General features: G+C 35.9%; 1 protein-coding gene across 1 annotated transcript; it reads left to right on the top strand.

Annotated features, from left to right (window-relative positions):
• The first annotated feature begins 5,740 nt into the window (after window positions 1-5,740).
• Window positions 5,741-18,354, top strand: LOC105046748 (probable galacturonosyltransferase 6). Its single transcript, XM_010925439.3, has 6 exons — window positions 5,741-6,125; window positions 6,836-6,984; window positions 7,732-7,842; window positions 7,920-8,070; window positions 17,394-17,668; window positions 17,792-18,354. The coding sequence occupies exons 1-6, from the start codon at window positions 5,844-5,846 to the stop codon at window positions 18,030-18,032; spliced, it is 1,209 nt and encodes a 402-aa protein (XP_010923741.1). The 5' UTR covers window positions 5,741-5,843; the 3' UTR covers window positions 18,033-18,354.
• The last annotated feature ends 301 nt before the right edge of the window (window positions 18,355-18,655 follow it).

The following is an 18,655-nucleotide window of genomic DNA, read 5'->3' as shown; positions in this document are numbered from 1 at the left end:
TAGATTCAGTCACTGGTGTCAGTTCTTCTATCTGTCGAACTTCGTCAAGCTCAACTTTAGAGGCACTTATTTCTTCATCAAGAAACTTCTTTTAGTATACCTTACTGCTGATAAATACCTTTTGTTCAGTAAGAAGATAAAAGTAATATCTCCTCATTTCTTTGGGATACCTTATAAAATTATACTTATTGGATCAAAATCCGAGCTTATCAGTTTGTAATCGTTTAACATAAGCCGGACACCCCCAGACCTTAAAGCAAGTGAGGTTCAGCCTACATCCTGATCATATCTCATATGGTGTTTTACTAACTGACTTGCTCAAAATATTATTGAGCATAAAATAGGCTGTCTCAAGTACAAATCTTCAAAAAAAGATTGACAGATTTGCAAACCCCATCATAGACCAAACCATATCCAACAAGGTTCGATTCCTCCTTTCTGAGATGCCATTATGCTATGGTGTCTCTGGAGGAGTTCATTGTGAGAGAATCCTATTCTCTCCAAGATATGTCAGAAATTTATTGAAAAGATATTCACCTCTTCAATCAGATCAAAAAATTTTAATATCTTTTTTAATTTATTTCTCTACTTTATTACAAAATTATTTAAATATTTCAAACGATTTGGACTTGTGTTTCATCAAGTAGACATACCCATACCTAGATAGCTCGTCTATGAATGTAATAAAATAATTATACCCTCCTTTGGTACTAATGTTCATAGGTCTACATACATCACTATGTATTAGATCCAGAACTTCACTAGCTCATTCATTTTTTTCAATAAAATATGATTTAATCATCTTTCCAAGAAGATAAGACTCACAGATCGATAATAATTCACAATCCCTGATATTGAAGATATCCTTTTATGCTTATCTATTTATCCTGCTCTTGTTAATGTGATCGAGCCTACTGTTGGAATCATATGTAGAGGCATGCATGTGTGTTTCAAAATTTTATTTTTTAAACATACATGCATGCTCCTACATATGAATTCCAACAGTGGTATCAGAGCCATAAATTTCATATGCTGAATTTGTCATACATATTTTGAAAAGAGTTTCAAAATCTAATTTTTTCTTGATACATGAGATGTATAGATGAATATTATGAATCTAAAATTTATTTTAGATTTGATTTTAGAACATATGGATGATATGTCTAAGCATACATAGATCTGAATTTTTGATCTAGAATGATTTCTAGTTCATGTTCATGTGATATGTAGATGCATGCATAAACCTAAAATTTTATATGACCTGATTCATGATGCATATATAAGATATGTGAATGCATGTTTAGGTCATAAAATTACTTTCAATATGATCCATGATTAGTATAAGAGATATATGGTATCATGTTATTGATCTGAATTTTATTTAGATCCAAATTTTATATACATATATGAGATATATGTTTGTATATTAAATCTGAAAATTATTTTCATGATTTAAAACTTACTTTTATGCAAAAAATTTAGATCTGAAATTTAATTTTGGAATATAAAATTTATGTTTGTGCATGAAGATTTTGGTTATGAAAAAATAAAAAATTAGGTCATATAATAGGATTGCATCTAAGATTTTTGATTTGAATCATATGGGTTTAATATAATTAAGTAATTGATCAAACTGAGTCAAATATTGATTAGGGTTATACTAATTAAGTTAAATGATCATACAATTATTGTTGATCAATTTATTTGAATCCCATATGTAAAATCGATTAATCTAAAGATCTAATTTGGCTCATTGATTTGAGCCCACTTCACTTGAGTTAACTTATTTGGACTAATTGATCTATTGGTGTCTAAGGTAAGTAATTGAGATATGGTTATTTAATTAGTTCTGTTAGCTTACCTGATCAATTTATTGGTGTCTAAGGAAAGCAATGGGGGGACCTCCATAGGGATGGCAATGGGTAGGATTTGGATCGGATATTATGCCATCCATCTCCAAATTCGAACTTAATATCCTATACCCAAATCCTATCCGATACCCAATCGGATAAGCAAAAAGATATCCATCTCCATACCCAATGAGTTCGGGGATATCCACGGATAACCCATTTCTCCATATCCAATCCATACCCACACCTTTCCTATCCCATATCTAAAAAAAATAAACAACTAAAATAATTTTATGTATATTATCAATCAATATAAAATTATCAATTCAACATAAAACATAATTTATAAGTCAAGATTTATAGAAATCAAACATAAAAATAGAATCACAATTCAACAAAGAACACATAAATAACCAAAATAATTTTATACATATTATCAAGCAAAACAGAATTATCAAAATAAAATTATAAATATATATATTCAGATATAGATTCAGGTACTATCCATACCTGTAGGTTTGGATTGGATTCGTGTTCGGATTCAGATAAAAAATAGTACTATCCATACCCTATCCATACCCGTGCTATAGTTTTTGAGTTGTACCCAAATCCGATCAAATCCTATTTTTCGAGTTTGATCGAGTTTGGGTAGGGTGCATACCCATCGGGTCGGATCGATTTTGCCATCCCTAGACCCCCACCGATCTCCACTTACTTGGTCAATTTGGAAGATTAAATTTTTAATTGGGTTGCTTGATATTTTTTATTTAGCCCAAACCAATTAGATCAGTTATATGATGACTGATTAGATAAGACCTAAATCTAAATTTTTTCATAAATATTAAGTCCATAGGTCTTCCACTATTGTAGATATATGGGTGTGCTAGTGGTGTTGATTGTTCTTGACTGGTTACAGTGGTTCAGTTGCACCAAAAATACACAACCACTCTATTAGCAAAGAGTTGCTCTAGGGTAAGGATGGGGTTGGACCCAATAACTGTTAGGTGAGGGACCCAATGACGATTTTGCACATGTTTGTAAACGATGAGTCAGGCTTAACTAAGAAGTATGGTCAATAACTGTTAGGTGAGCCCACATGACTTAGAAACCAAGTCGCTGCAACATGCTTAGAGAAACATCTAGACAAGGAGTTGCCTACGCATAGGTGTGCATGTTACCAATAACTGTTAGGTGAGGTGCATAGCATCGGTGGGACCGCAGCATCCACTAAGAATTCTTTGTCACATTAGAGTTTTTATTTTCTATCCAAAGAGTGGAGAGATCCAAAAAATTAGTGAAAATCATTGTTTGCATCTTAAAATCTCTAGAAGTAAATATAACATTTAAGTATAAAAGTCTAACTTGAATCTTTACTCTCGTAGTTAAACAATGTCAGTCTCAAATCCTCTAGCCCACATCCTTGAAACCAATCGTTTGATCGAAACTAATTACAAAGACTGGCTCAAAAATCTTAGGATTGTCCTGATCTCAAAAAAATCTGTCATAATAGATTGTGCGAGCCCTTCTTTTAATTATTGTAGGATGAGCATCCTACTAGCTTTGCCAGGATGACTGATGGCATGAGGTGGAGTTATTCTACAATGTTGTTCTCACCATTTTGTCATTCTCAAGATAGACAAGGTCATTCCTCTAATGTCAATATATTACTGCAAGTCTCTGAGCTAGTTGCGGATGGGGTCAATCTCCTGTCGATCTAGAGTTTGATGGTATTCCAAGGATCAGACTCCTTGAAAAATCTAAAAAGTAAGTCCACACTCATCGAAGATTCTCTGATGGGGGATCTTTCGATGCCTAAATCAGTCAAAGCTTGAGAATAGTAAAAGAAAGAGAATCAAAGCGAGAGGGTGTTCTTATTCTCTAGGAGCAGAACTTACATAAGGGTCCCCTTTGCCCCCTTTTATATAGAGAGATAGTTGTGTGTTATCTCTAAATTCGATAACGGAGGTAGAGGATAAGTGCCCATGATCGCAAGGATCATTTGTTATCAGTTACTACTGTTAACGACGTGATTTTATCTCATGTGCCCAAGATTAAAAGGAACTGTCCAAGATTCTGGAAGATTTCTTTGGATCAATCTTTTCTTCTTTAGTGGTCTGATGGCTTAGAATTCATCTTGTGTTGTTGGAATGATTCCGACCTTAGGGTCGGTATGCATTCAAACTCAAGGTTGGATTGTAGCCGACATCAAAAAATCATTTTGACAAGATAGTTTGGTTATCCAGCCTTCTCTTCCTAACATTCAAAGAGGTCCTCCAATGTTGATGTAGTTTTTTTACGAGTTGTTGGTGTCAGGTTGGAGGTGTGTTCGGTCACAAATCTAGAAAGAGGAGGTCGAGGTCGGGTAGTTAGTCCCCCTCACAACAATGATGAATATCATAATCATCAATATTTTTCTCACATGATGTACTAGAGCTCATCTCAAGATATACTTTTTGTTTAGTTATTAAAGATTTTGAATGCAAATGGTGGATGGTATATATATCTACGTAATGGAACCTCGATGACATATAATCCTCTACGTATGTGTTAGGTGCTCTCCTTTCCTCCCACACCCGCTATTTACTCATGTGACAACTATTTATGCCGTTAACATCTACCCCCATGCGTTGCACATGCCTGGTGAGCTGGTACTAGGTTACCCAAGCATCTCGCACCATCTTCGATGGTCACGAGCCAGTCACCTCAAACAAAAATCATATGGCGCAGGCACTATAAAACATCATATAAGGCCGGCTTCATAATCTACCATGTGTTCCTTAATTCTAATCTTAAAGTATGAGTCTAAAAGCCAAAGACTTTTTCTACTGATGAAGTTATTAGTTTCATGATTAATATATTCTCTTTCTTTCTCATTTTCAGCACATAGCGATACATACTATATGACCATATGATACACACTAAATATATAATCAGACGATATATACTGTAAGCTTTTTTTATATACACTCAGCAATGATCTAATATATACCTACAGCTAAATTGATACATAGTTTATCAAATTTAGTTTTATCAGTATAGAGTATACTACTAATTGATACACATCTAACAAAATATTCATCCAACATCCTAATACCCACCTTTAGATAAAACGATACATATTTTTAAAATATAATATTCATCAATACACAGCATATCAGCAAATGATACATATTAGATGGCTCATTGATACATACTGAAAGCTTTTTTAATACATATCCAGTAACGATCCAATATACACCTATAGATAAATTAATATATAATTTATCAAATTTAGAATTCACTAATATACAGTATATGATCAGTTGATACACATCTAGTAAAATATTTATCCGATGTTCCAATACACACCTCTAGATAAAATGATATACAGTTTCTGTGAACTTTTAAATGCAAGGATCTTAGAAAAAAAATTGAAAGAAGAGAAAGGACCTCAAGGTATGTATTGGGTCATTATTAGATATGTATCAAAAAAATTTACAGTATATATCAATAAGCTATCTAGTGTGTATCACTTATTTATATACAGTATATTAATAAATATTATATTTTAAAAATAATATATCATTTTATTTAGGATATTGGATGAATATTTTACTAGATATGTATCAATTAGTCATATACTATGTATTAATGAATACTAAATTCGATAAATTATATATCAATTTAGCTATAGATATGTATGAAATCGTTATTGAAAATATATCAAAAAAATTTAAAATATATATCACTTAATTATATACTTAATGTGCATCGTCGTATAATATACATTGCTATATGCTGAAAATAAAAAAAAAATATTTTAATTATTGTATTAATAATTTAGTCACTGTAAAAAATTTTTGGCTAATACTTTCAGACTTGCTTTACATTGAAACAAAAGAAGGCGGCTCCGTCTCCCAATCAAACCGTTGACTTCAACCTCTTCCATCTTGTCCCAAGAACCGTACCAAAGCCCTACAGGAGGACCCGAAGTCAAAGCTCGAAGAGAAGGCCATGGCTTCCTCCTCCGACCAGAGCTTCCCCGCCTCCGTGTCCGGCCTCTGGAGGAGGCCCGTCAACTATTCTTCGATGCCTCGCCCTCCGGCCGCCACTGGTGGATCCCTCCGACCGGACATCGACCTGCCGCCCAAGCCTCGGCCCTTTTTCCAAGTCCTCGCCTTCGGCGTCATCCTTTTCCTCGCTTGCCTCCAGTTCCTCCCCGCCACCCACTTTCGTGATCCCTTCGATCGCCATCGCAGATGGATTCCCTTCGATTCCAATCGGTCGTCATCGTCGGTGAGCTCTTTTTCCGACAAAGCCTGAGTCTAAGATTGGCAGCAGCATTCTGTTTTTGGTTGTATGACGGTTTTATGATTACTCTGCGAGAATTTTAATTTTTATGTCCGTTGAATGTTGGAAACTTAGAGTTTAATTGGATATCTTTTTGGTGAGTCTGATTAGTTTTCTTGAAAAGTTCTTTTTTGGGGGGATTACATTGAATCAGTGGCTTTGTCCTGTGATTAAAAGTTTTAATATTTCGCTCACTTTGTTTTCTGTGAGTAGTCCATTGCGAATCTGATAAGTTAATCTCAAATTCTCTTTTTTTTCTTTGTAACCTTTTTTTAGAACTTTTTTTAACCCTTTTTCATGAAAGGATTCATTGCTAGTTTGGTAACTGTAGATGAAGAAACCGTAACTTTATGTTGTATTTGTTTTGGGGTCATTGGGTGCTCTTATCTAATTAGTTTTGGCTCCTGTATGGGATAATTGATATATAATAAATTGACCCGTTAAATATATATTTTTGGTAAAGTTATTAAAAACTAAAGGGAAATGTACTTTTCATTACATTTATGATCATGTAATAACAATGTCAGATATGCATATAAGAGTGTTACTTTCATGCTATGGACTTGTTTTTGCTGGAACCATTATATTTTATTCAAGTCTACATTATACTAATTTAAATCTCTCTTCTTAAACCTTATACAAACTTGTTCTCACAGGTTACTAATTCAAGAACTTCTGCGAAAGAACAATCAACCATGTCAACACAAGATGAGGAAGTTCAGAGGATACATATCTTTTCTTGGACAGACTGCTTGGATCTTCGAGTGCTTGCAGTGCTTGCCAACTCAACTTTGTCTAACTCAAGGTTCCTTCAATATCTGTTTTACTATATATCACGAGATAGGTTTGTTAGTATCTGTAAGTCCTTCAAAATATTGCTATTATGTGCACAGGTTATGTTATACTGTTCGGCTTCTTTGTTAATTTTATTTGCAAAAACAAAATCCAGGATCACTTTCATAAAATGAAATCATGTTTCAAAATAGCCATTCTTATTAACTATAATTTACTAAGTTTACCGTGGAAAATTGGATGAATCAGACAAACCCAGGGAACTTGTCCATGCTCTTAAATCAGGACTCTCCATTTCACATAGAATAACATGCTTTCTATGAACTGCTATGGTGAACATGTTCTGGATAAGCTTTTCCTCCTTTTAGCTGTTGGTAAAATGGAGGTTTGCTGTCCTATCTGCATAAGCCAGAAGTTACTAAATAGGCCTTCTGTATAATCTGGAAAATATTTCTGCCCAAGTAATCACTTTGCCCTTGGAGCTCAAGTGATTTAAATCTAGCTTGAAGTTGCATGGAAACTGTTTATATACCTCTTATGCAGGTTCATATTTAAAGAAGATATATAAAAGAGATTTAATAGATTATCATATGCCCATTATATTTAGAAGAAATAAAATTAAGCACTTGGTGCACCATATTCCTTTGAATACTATATCTAGGTTAATAATCTAATTGAATTTATGTTTCACCTGTCTTATCCGAAGCATGTTAGTAGTTGAAATTTTTTATATATTTACACTTACTGCTTTTGTTCTCAGATTTCCAGAGCATATTCATTTCCATTTCTTTGTACCGGAACGTGAAGATGAGAAACTGACCTATTATAAACTGAAAGTGATATTTCCCCATTCAAGCATTGAAATCATTGGGTAAGCGCAAGTTACTTGTAGCATAAGCAACTCCTTTGGTTTGTATAGTGTCGTACTCATGCTAAACCTTTCTGTAGGCAAAAGGAAGTGAAGGAAAAACTAAAGTCTATGACACATGAAGGGGAATTCCTTTGGTCCTCTCTTCATGAAATAGCACCTCTTATCATCCCACAAATCAAGTCTTCTTTGAACAAATTCATATACATTTCACCAAATACCATCATAAAGGTATTTCATTTTTTAGCTGCTCAGCTTCTTGCCCTGCTATTTAAGGAATAGACTGATAGATTTCTTCATCAGAAGTTAGCTTAATGGATTGGAGATTTACAGTCACAAGCATACCCTTTTGGTCTGTTTCTCATGGTGCCAAGGTTTTAACTTTTAACTGCCACATGGTGGTGCCATGCCAGCTTGGATTGGCACCATATGTGTTGATCCAAAGCCAATTGGCATGAAGGGCTCCTCAATCCTCAACATCAGAACTCAACGCTGGAACCCAAAGTACTCTAATGCTTAAAAGATGCAACTGCTAAAATATGGTTTTGAAACCTAATATGAAATGCAGTACCTACTACTACAATCCATTGATCTTCTTTGTTACTTTAAACTATGGCCAGCAAGAATGAATTTTCTTTCAAAACATTCACCATCCGCGGTCCATTTTTCAAGTGAAGTGCAATGCGTAGACACCTACAAACAGCATACAAGTACTTAATGAAGTAAAAAAATATCCCCTTTTTTTTCTATAGTTAAATTACCAGACTGTCTGATTATCTGCTTCCCTTTACAAATAAACAAAATACTATTTACTGCACTTTGTTTCAATTTGAAATTGATGTTGTACTCACAGTTAAGTTTGATTTCTTAAGTGTCACTAAGATTATTTTCTTATTGTAAGGGAAACATGCTATTTTAATGATCATTCTACCTATTGTTAGTATCTTTGATAGTTTTATTTTTTTGAAGAGAGGAGTTGAAACCCTGCCCAACTTTATTAAACCAAATTAATCAACAAAAAAGAAGAGAATTACAATGCAAAAGCAGGGAATAAAAGGGCCCCTTAGGCCCTAGCCCTCCCTTTTCCATCTTATCGAATAGGTTCATCAAAGGTTTCCATACAACAGTGTATCAGCAATCCTAGAGTTACACAACACTGTCACTCACGAAACAATTCAATGGCTTGTTTATCACAATCTTAGCCAGATTTAAATTGTTAAGGAGGCTTCTCTAATTTCTTTCCTTTCATATTGCCCAACATACTTCAACAGCCAAGTGATCCTGTGGTATTTGCTATGTTATAGGAATCCTTTTCTTTCTCCATGTCATCCAAAAGGGTGCTAGCAAAGTTGATCTTCCTCGAATGTTGAGAGCATTGGTAACCCAACACCACCAAATCTGCCTAGAATAAATACATGATAACAAAAGGATAAGGAATGGTCTTTATATGTGAGTTACATAGAGGATAATCACTATTAACCGTGAACTCTTTAATCAGGTCCTATCTGATGCATAGCTTATCACTGAAGGCCAGCCACATAAACAATTAGTGGGACTCCTGTAACAATATAGATAAGGGTGACCACATCTCCCCATCATTCAAGAACCTATAGATTGTCTTTAGAAAAAAAAAATTCTTAGTCATACCCCTCTAGGCAATATCATCAAGTTATTCATTTCGAGCAATTTGGCATAATAATGTATTTAGCTCATGGTTTACTGAATGGGCTGAACCTCCTGGTTCACCTCGTACCGAGCTGAACCATTGCGGTGCCAGGTTAGTTCGGTCCTATTCTTCAAAACCACATCCGACCCATCCATATCGAGACATACCATCCTGTACCAAGGCATACTAGTCCCATACCTTACCGAACCGAAGTGCATCGACCTGTACCCAGATAAAAAATATAGAAAAAAATAGTTTGACTCGATCTGTTAATCGGACCGAACCATCCAATTCACCCCGTATCAAGCTAAACCAACCACCACTCGGTATGGGTCTTGGTACCGACTTTGTGGACCTTGATTCAGCTGTTGCCATTTCATTTCAGCCTGCCATGTCAAAGATCTTCAAATCTAACTCAGATACTTCTCAAAGATAGAGGTATGGAGGTTTCGACTACCTGTCCAGTCTGTGGATTGGAGGAGTCGATGGAGCATGCACTCTTCTGCTGTCCGAGGGCGAGTTTGATTTGGAGGATGACGGATGGCTAGTCGGAGGGAGCAATCAGTGTCCCTTGGCTTCCTATCTTTCTAGATGCAATCCGTCGGTCCATGGTCGAGGGTTCGCTCGGGAGCAGCATCAGATTTGGCTGTCCAAGAATAGTCTTGTGTTCAATGCTGAGATTGAGCCTATGCGGCGAGTGCTTGAGAGAGCATATTGTTTAACTGCGGAGTACTGCTATTTCGATACTACTTGCTCGAACCGTGCCATCTCAAGTTTTTAGAACTCTCTTGTGGCGTCTGCAGCGATCCGAAGGATTCTATTCATTTTCTGGGAGTTCCCTCTCTTGGAGTTTGTCAAGATCAACTTTAATGGCAATGTCAGAGATGGCAAAGATAGTTCAAGCTATGTTATCCGGTATCTCGATGCTAGGCTATTAACGGCAGGGGGCTCATAGCTTTTTGAGCCAACCATCTCGCTGTAGTGCTTCGTGTCACTTAGACAGGTATCATCTGCACAAGACAGGAGTTGCGGGCTGAGAGGATCTTCATTGAGGGTGACTCTACCACAGTCATCGATTGGATCCGGGATGAGGTGAAGCATCTAGATGTTCATCCGCTTCTTTATGATATCTAAAAGTCCCTTCGTCACTCCACCAAGACGACTATCCGACGTGTTTTATCAGGAGGCGAGCGGTGCTGCGGAATGAGTTGCTTCCTTTGTTGCCGAGCATACTAAAAATGGACCTAGCACCAAGGCGATGTATGCTCCTGGATCCTGAAAAATATTTTGTATTCTGACTCCTTAGGTTGTACTTGTGCTAGAATGGTGTGACCGCCTGTTCGTACCAAAAAAAAAAAAAGGCCTTCAAATTTTTATATTCCAATTGCTATTTTGTTTGTTGAATTGTAACCTCACTCAAACATTTAGTTTGCAAGCCATTTGATAGCTGTTGGGAAAGAGCCAACTTAAATAGAGATCTTCCAACCACAAATCTTTCCAAAACCGAATCTCCTTCCCATTTCCAAAAATAAGACTTATATGGTTCCAAAGTCCAAGGAAGATTTCACAACTTCTTATCAAATTCCTGAGATAATCTTCTATTTCTTTTTTTCCTTGTAGATGGTCCCACATATTCTCTCTAAGGTAAGCCCATCTGACTTGCCTTTTGCACATACTCTCTTTGTCACAAAGGTATCTCCACTCCCACTTTGATAATAAGGCTGAATTCATTGCTTCTAAATCCATAATGACCAATCCACCCTCTGTGGGATCACAAATCTGCCCCTCAATTTTCATACTAGGATAGACATATGACATGAATAAATAGGGTAAAATCATTTCAAATTCACTATAAGGTAGGTTCCATTATTATATATGGGTTCTTGGCTTCCAATGTATACAAAAAGTTATTGTTAATTACCCCCTAAAATTAGAAAACCTCCAATTAAAAGACTTTTGTAAGCGCTGAAAGGAAAGATGATGAATATAAAAGAAATTTGAATTTCATTATATTGCTCACTTAGTAACTTGGCCTAACCGAGGGCAGACCCTAGGTGTCGATAAATGAACAAGTACACCAAAACACATTTACATGTGTATTTAAATTTCAGTAGATATTCATAGTATACATCATGCCTTAAATATATCCAGTTTAATGATATATAGGTCACATAAGTTTGGATATGCCCAATTTAATGATGTGGAGGTCATTATATCATTTTGAATTTATCATGTACATTTCATCTTTGTTCAGTTTAATGACATAAAAAATGGGTGACCAATGCGTAAGGCTCCTCTTGTAGCGAGGTTCAGAGAAGGTCATATGCATGCAATCTTACCCCACAAGCAAAAAGCCTATTTCCATGCTTCAAACTCATGACATCCAAGTGACAATAGAGCAATCTTATCATTGCATTAAGGCTTACACCCTTTTAAACCTCATTACCCAGTTATGATCCCAATAAACCAAGGTCGTGGGAGGGGCAAATAGGGATTGACCTAATCTTTATATCTATATCTATATATTTATAAAGCAGCTGTCCCAGAACTTGAAGCCACACCATTGCACTTCTCAACCCAAGCCTTTTATCACTGCACCATTGCATACATACATACATGCATATACATTCATATATATATATATATATATATATATATATATATATATATATATAAAGCAGCTGTCCTAGAACTTGAAGTCACACCATTGCACTTCTCAAACCAAGCCTTTTATCACTGCACCAAGTGATGGTATCTTTCTTCAATGTAAAGACACAGTGGCCATATTATTTTGGATTCGTCCAAATGACCGATAGGGAGTCACTTTGTTTTGAATTTGTCCAATTTAGTGACATGGTGATCATTTCATTTCTTATTTGTCTAGTTCAACAACAAGGTGGTCATTGCATTTGGATTTCTCTAGTTTAACAACATTGTGGTCATCATTTTGGATTTATCTAATTCAATGACATAACGGTCATATCATTTTGAATTTTATCCAATTTAATGACATAGCAGTCATAACATTTTGAGTTTGTCCAATTTAACGATATGGTGTTCAATTTAACCTCTTCCTTTGATAGATAGATTGAGCTACAATTTGCTGGGGAAGCAAACACTAATGCGTTTTCTCACCACTCTAGAAGAAAGACCGTTTATAGTTACCCATTCTTCTTCTCAACCAAACTGCCTGTCTAAGGATTGAGACATGGTCGATTGGTAGGGTAGAATGAACTGCATTGAGCATGACCAATAAACCCCTGAAAGACACAAGCTTCACTCTCCAAACCGACATTCTGCTCTCCATTTTCTCAAGGAGAGATGACAAGTCCTTACTAGCAAGGCTTTGTCCAACAAAGGCAATCCCAAATATTTAATTGGGGATTTCTTTGACTTACAATGCAATAAAAAAGCCATGTACTCCCTTATTAATTTATCACATACCAACACCACCAATGAGCTTTTATGAAGATTGATGGATGACCTAAGTTCAAGGCAAAGTAAATTTAACTTCAACACAGCTACTTGTCCTTTCTTTACATTCATAAACACCATCATATGATCAGCATACTGAAGTAGAATTGTTCCCAAATCTTCATCTTGTTTTGCAAAGTTCCACTGTCAAGGCCTTTCTCTTGTGAAACCCAAATAACCCTTGCCAAACAATCAGCAGCAATGATAAAAAGAAGGGGGAAAGAGGATCTTCTTGATCGAGACCCCACTTGCATTGAATCTATACTTGGTTCGCCATTGACTAGAACCTCCACCTCACTAGAGCGACTACCTTTTTAATCTGCTGTACAAAATGAACAGGAAACTCCGTGGAATAGGGCCAACAGCAGGATGTCCCATTAAGGCTATCATATGCTTTTCCAAAATCAATCTTCATGAGTCATCCTTGTACGTCTCATCTCTTACTTTGGTGGAGAAGATCATGAGCAGCTGAGCTAATAATAATTTGTCTTGGAGTCGTCTACCTTTTATAAAGACTGACTGAGATATATTCACCAAATCTGGAAGTAGGGAGGTTAATTTATTCACTAATACCTTTGACGCAATCTCAATAATGCTATAAGTTAGACCTTTTTGCCTGAAATCATTTGGTTTAGTAGCCACCTCCTTCCTAGTAATTACAACCAGGTAAGCATAATTGAATACGAGAGGTCAATATTTTTCTCATAAGTTTGCTTAAAGAGTTTCACCAGGTCACCTTTAATCAAATTTAGAAACGGTGGAAGAAGATCATTGCAAACCTTTCTGGTCCTGGGCTTCTGTCACTTTCCATGGAGAACATGGATTTCTATTCTCTTCCTTCAAAAACAGATCGGCCAAAGAGAAAATATCAGGATGCCATTCTGGATATGGTATCAATTTGCTCTAATCTCAGAATCCCTAGCAGAGAAAATATTCTTTAAGTACACCTTGAAAGCTCCAATAACTTCCTGCTTTTTGTCCAACCAAGTATTATTCCACTGCAGGGAAGTGATAGCATTAAATCCTTATGAAAACTTGCTGTCTTGTGAAAGAATTTGTTTCCATATATTTCCTCTTTGGCATAGATATCCTCTTCTGTCTCTTTTGTCATTCATTTTTCTTTAGATTCCTAGTTCCTCCTTGATATCCAGATCTATAGCCTTTAGCAGGTTCTCTTTCTGCTCTTTTCTATTATCTTCTTCATTCTATCCCATTTCCTTAGGGCTTCCCTCACCATTCGAATAATTAAATCCTTAGCTGCATCTTTAACTTCATCAACCTGACACCATGCTGTGTTACAATATCCTTAACCTCTCATTCCTCCAACCACTATTTTTCAAACCTGAATAATTTGCTTTTCTTCAGTTTTGACTTGAAGGACAGAAATAAAGTAACATGGTCAGAAGTCAGAACAGGTATTAGGAAGAGCTTCCTTGAAGTATAGCCGAAAGACAGTCTTCTGCTCTTGTGATACAAGATATTGATCCGATTGTGCCATTGCTGGGTCCTTCCTGTTATTAGACCAGGCTAACTCTATTCTTTTTAGGGTTAAGTCTATTAACTCCAACTGCCTCAACAACTTTTCAAAGTCAGTTGCTTTACAACCCACTTGAGAAATCACTCTCCTCTCACCCTTCAGCAGAATTGAGTTGATGTCCTTGCAAACACCCATAAACCCAAGAAGGTGACTCTAACCTCCTTGAGTTCATTCTAAAGGGAATTCTAAAAACTTTTACATTAGGATCATATGCAGATGTAAGGGAGAAGGGTACTTTAGAATCCATATCTTCTGCCTCCACCATCAACAAAAATGTTTGAGTTAGGGCTTTTTTAAGTTTGAGTTACTTGGAGTTCTAACCAAGAAGCATACCATCTGAGGAGGCACTCATTGATCAATCAACACTCGTCCAATAGAGTTCAAGATTTTCTTGCATTTTTCAAATGCTCATATGGTTCAATTAGGATACCACCTGAGGAGCCATTAGAGATTAGTTTCTGCCATTGGTTAAGCAACCCTTCTCCAATAGAGTTCAAGATTTTCTTGACAGTTTTCAAATGCTCATATGGTTCAATTACATATTTGAACTTCGCAGATTGTAGATAGTCGATACAATGCTTTCAGAGCTAGTGTCAGACTTCTCCTAAGGTTTTTTGCATGAGAGTTTCCCAACCAACTTCAATCATGCCATAAGCAATCCCCTCCTGCTTTTCCAGAATGTTGATGGATTAAAAATGACTACATGATGCCTTGCTATCTTGTCATCCATCTCTGTATTTTATGCCATCAATGATTTTCTCTTGTATATTTAAGGGAGGAAATTGCTGTGATGTAGTCCAGTCCATGATGTATACTCTTGGGTGTTGTTTGGCGCAGCAACATCCTCTCTCTAAACCAGAGGCCACAACTTTCACTTGATCATGTTCTCTGAACTTTAAATCCATGTTTGGATCCATAGGGAAAATACACAATGCATGACTCTATTTTTCATTCTCATAATGTTTTCAAAGCCTTGAGGATCAAGGAATTATGTGTTCAGTAACTATCTCTGATCAAATCATCAACAGAGTAGGTTGGCTTGACTAGATTGTTGTAGATGTTCAGTTATAACCTCCTCTGATCACTCACTACTAGAACCACCACTGCTCTTATTTTCTTTTCTTTTCCCTTTTTCTTGTTTGAAAACCACTGGACAAATTAATGCAACCTGGTCTGTGAATATGAGGTGGGGAACTGCATAGTCACAAGTTTGGCATTTAAGAACAGTTCATGGACATTCAAAGATTTGGGAATTCTGGAAAAATACAGAATTTGCAAAATGCTCAAAAAGAAAAACCACTAGTTAAAAATCCAAAAAAAAAAAAAAAAAAGAAAGTATAGGTGCTTACATATTCACATGGAAACCAAGCTTGGACAGGCAAAAACTAGCTGAAACTCTACTGTATACAATAAATAGCATCGTTGATCTGTAATGATGAAAATTCCTGAATAAAGCTTTAATAATTTGTGAACAAAATATAAATTTATTAAGATATGATTAATTATTCATTAATTGAATTACCTAAAAAAACTATAGAATCATTTGGCCAATGAAAATATTGTGAACGATTCAAAACGTTGCCAATAGTTCAGAGAACATTTTTACTAATTCACTATGCTGGACTTATGGAATAAACTACTTGTGCAAAATTATGCTGAAGTCCATACTTCATAATGCACCATCCTAATTAGCCCATCATTCATAAAGTATCTAAAACAAACTTAGAACTTCAAACAACTAGGTCAAGGTCTTCTATCAATCTCTGGCAAACTCATCAGACTTTTTAATAAAGCTCACAAGAATATCGCTTCTAGAGGTTTATTAAGTTGTACTTACACAACCATGCATACTTCTATGCAGCTTTGTATTGGCTGCTACTCGCCTTTAAGCATTTACATAAACAATAGAAACAAGACCTTAAAATTATTAGCAAATGTTGTCCATATATTGTGTTGGCTTAATGGATCTATTCAAAATCCATTGAAGATTGGGAATTCTTACGATCAGCGCAAATTTGACATTCTCCCTGAATTGATGCAAACTTCCTAGTCAAAACAAGTATGAGCAAGTGAAGAACTTGCCATGATTTTTAGAAGGCCAATCATTAATGTGGGGAGATCTAAGTTACTGGTCACACTGTATAGACTCATAAATCAGACAGCAATTAGAATTCTTTTTGACTTGAAAGGCATTTTTACAAAGAGAGAAGGCATAAGTTTTTGTAGGGAATTTCATTCATCTCCAAAACAAGTAAAAGAGCCGCATTGAAACATTGCTGCCAAACTGGAAGGGTGCTACATGACAACTCGCCTAGAAGCCTGCCAATTTTGATGCTGCATTTGATTTGCCCAAAATTCCTTACTTTGATTTCAGATGTATTAGGTGCTTTGTTACTCTTACACACCCATTAGATCTCCTGATTGACCTGTCATGTACTCCATTATAGTGGGTTTGCTTCTTAAGGCTACATCCTAGCATAGTTTCATTCCAGAATCAGGCCTGAAATAACTCTTAAAAATTCTTTTGCTGCTGCTAATGTTCCGGCTGGTCTGGATTTCATCTACTAAGCTACCTGTCATATACTCCACTGTGCTGAGCTTTTTTCTTAAGCAAATTCACCAAAGATGGGCCAGATATATGGACAAGTAGGATATGGATGAGATGAGTGGGCCCCTTATTTCTCTAATATCATTTGAAAATCATGAATTTCTGAGGATGTACAAGTACTCTTTTTTGCTGATGTTCTTCAATCTCATGAATTTAGATAATCTTTTGTTTTTGATTCACAAAAAGATTGGAGCATCTTAAAACAACATGATAAAATAATATTTTCCATCCTTGGTTTTAAAAATTTACAGTCTTCTTTTCATGTACAGGGAGATATTGGGGAGCTGTATGATGTTGATTTGAGACTGTATGCTATCGCAGCTGCTGAAGACTGCAGCGGGAGGTTGGGTGATTATGTCAATATCGATGTTTTAAATGCCATTCAGAGGACAGCTGCCAAGCCTTGGGTATCTAACAAATTTTATGACAAAAATGCATGTGTACCTGACTTTAGTGTGCTTTCACTTGATGCAACAAAGCTAGAAAATAATCTAGTGGATGCCATCCTATGGTGGACTAAAGTTCTCAATCTGGGAAGTGAAAGGTTTGCTGTTACGTCCAGTTTACATTCAGTACAAGCTTCCCAAGTTGTCGTTTTAAAATGTCATTAAGGTAGTTACTTCAGGTATGGTCATGACTTTCTACTCGCCTGTATGTGAATTTGCAGGAGCAATCAGATCAACCCAGCTATTGCATTAGCATTCTATGATAAATATCACAAGCTTCCTTCTGCCTGGAAGCTTAGTCCTTCTTTGCCAAATATGACAGATGACAAAACTAAAGTTCTTCATTTTGATGGACCTGCAAAGGTCTGCTCAAAACATGCGCATCAGAGTCAAGGATCAGAATATGGCAATGTTTGGCAGAAATATCTTCCTCCAAATTCTAACATCATCTTGAGCCATTGAAACTGCAGATTTATACAACACCATGTTGGTATTTTGTCTCCATCCTATGAGTGTTCCTCTGTTACTGACTGTGGCTTTTCAAATGATAGCTTGACACTTACAGACCGGGAAATTAATTTTCCACCGTAAAGGAGATGCCTATTTATCAGCAAATTTCTGCAAGAAGAAGTCAAGAAAAATTCACTGAACATTAAGATTTCATGCAATTTGATTGTTTTCCCAAGAAAATGGAGCTTCCCATGCTGCCCATGGAGATGGAACTCTGTAAATTATATTCAAGCAAATTATACAAGGTTGGAGATAAGTGTTGATATTGATGGCCTACATTCAACAAATATTGTACTAGTTGAGCCAAGTTTTTTAGATATTGATTTTGATTAGGTAAAATGATTGATATGTGTGATGTGTGCATATTTTTTTATAATCAATTTCTTAAGGAGAGCAGAATTGGGCATTTGTAGACCATTTTGGTGTTTTTCATAGGTAAATATATTCTTGTGCTTAATTGTTATGAATTATGACGATGCTTTTATGCATACTCATGTAGTCATGTGTATTCATTCTTGGGATAGAATTGGTTGATGCTTGTTGGAATGAACTTGCACTGGAATGGAAGAAGCAGG

The sequence above is a fragment of the Elaeis guineensis genome, chromosome 6, assembly GCF_000442705.2.
Source record: "Elaeis guineensis isolate ETL-2024a chromosome 6, EG11, whole genome shotgun sequence".
NCBI classification, from domain to species: domain Eukaryota; kingdom Viridiplantae; phylum Streptophyta; class Magnoliopsida; order Arecales; family Arecaceae; genus Elaeis; species Elaeis guineensis.
Note: the sequence above shows the minus strand (reverse complement) of the source record. Positions and strands in the feature narration are given on the sequence as shown.

What these genes read in the sequence shown, in the direction of transcription:
- LOC105046748 (XM_010925439.3), top strand. Translation starts at nt 5,844, where the DNA reads ATGGCTTCCTCCTCCGACCAGAGCTTCCCCGCCTCCGTGTCCGGCCTC. An exon ending in TCAACTTTGTCTAACTCAAG is followed by an intron (nt 6,985 to 7,731) that starts GTTCCTTCAATA and finishes TTTTGTTCTCAG; the next exon opens with ATTTCCAGAGCATATTCATT. An exon ending in CTCAATCTGGGAAGTGAAAG is followed by an intron (nt 17,669 to 17,791) that starts GTTTGCTGTTAC and finishes GTGAATTTGCAG; the next exon opens with GAGCAATCAGATCAACCCAG.